Here is a 1,156-nt window from a genome sequence, read left to right as displayed (position 1 = left end):
GACAGACTTTATCAACATCAGAAGTTTGTTTTCTCATATGTCCTGGGAGGAAGGGAGTGATGCCACCCAGCTCCTATGAGAGGAAGCGTGGCCCCTGGTGGGGATCCCGAGTCCCATCCATCAGTGCAGAGTGGTTTCAGGGGCTCTGTGGGGGCCTCCCTAATTACTGTCTTTGATGTGAGAAGACAGCAGGAAAGGGCTCAGCCCCATTGGACGTTGGGCTGTGCGGGCCACCCTCCAGGCAGGGGTGCCCTCAGGGATGGTGGCAGCTCCTGGACCGGCGGCCAGCCCATGGGGTACTGGAAGATGGTGGTGCTGTCGGGTTCAGCCCTGGTACTTGGAACCGAGCTCAGCCGCTTGGCCCTCTTCTCCAGCCAGTCCTCCAGACGGACGTCAGGGAGCTCCACGGCATCTAGGGGCCACTCCTTGGCTCGCCTCTCCTCCTCTACCTGGAGGCTCAGCTCCTGAAGGTCTTGCCCGGACATGTGGGAAAATCTGCACTTGGAGCCAAAGTCGCACTGGCCGATCTGCAGAAACTTCCGGCAGGGTCTCTTGTTCTGTTCCTCAACCAAGATGGTGGCTGCATCTCGGAACTTGTCGTACCAGACCTTCTTGGCCTTGAGGTGCTGCAGCCCATTCAGGTGCTTCTTCCGGTTGTGAAGGCTGTCCTGGAAGGAGCGGTCACAGTAGTCGCAGAAGTATTGCTTCCCCATGGCTGCCTGGATGGCTCCGCGGGCCCGCGGGCCGGGTGGATGCGCTCCTCCTCCCGCGCCTTCGCGTCTCTCCATTCTTATTCAATCTATGTGCTGTGAAAATTATCTAAGAAGGTGGATTCTATTAAGAGGAGTGTGGCATCAGGACTGGAAGGACACTCATCAATAACCTGCATTATGCAGATGACACAACCTTGCTATCTGAAATTGAGGAGGACTTGAAGCACTTGTTCCAGCAGATCAAGGAATGCAGCCTTCAGTATGGATTGCATTTCAATATCAAGAAAACAAAGATTCTTACCACTGAATTAATAGGCAGCATCATGGTGGATGGAGAGGAGATTGAAGCTGTCAATGGTTTCATCTTCTTGGATCCACAGTTAACACCCTTGGTACGAGCAGTCCAGAACTCAGGAGATGCATTGCACTAGGAAAATTTGCAG

General features: G+C 54.2%; 1 protein-coding gene across 1 annotated transcript; it reads right to left on the bottom strand.

The window, feature by feature from the left end:
* Positions 1-200: 200 nt before the first annotated feature.
* On the bottom strand, positions 201-713 carry LOC102856137 (zinc finger matrin-type protein 5-like). Its single transcript, XM_006884139.1, has one exon. It carries the CDS (start codon positions 711-713, stop codon positions 201-203), a length of 513 nt encoding a protein of 170 aa, XP_006884201.1.
* Between the last annotated feature and the right edge of the window lie 443 nt (positions 714-1,156).

This window comes from Elephantulus edwardii, unplaced genomic scaffold (genome assembly GCF_000299155.1).
Source record: "Elephantulus edwardii isolate Elephantulus edwardi_28Jun2011 unplaced genomic scaffold, EleEdw1.0 scaffold00031, whole genome shotgun sequence".
NCBI lineage: Eukaryota > Metazoa > Chordata > Mammalia > Macroscelidea > Macroscelididae > Elephantulus > Elephantulus edwardii.
This window is presented reverse-complemented; position numbering and strand designations above follow the sequence as displayed.

Bases quoted from the DNA above. Each gene is read 5' to 3' on its own strand.
- LOC102856137 (XM_006884139.1), bottom strand. From the start codon at position 713: ATGGGGAAGCAATACTTCTGCGACTACTGTGACCGCTCCTTCCAGGAC.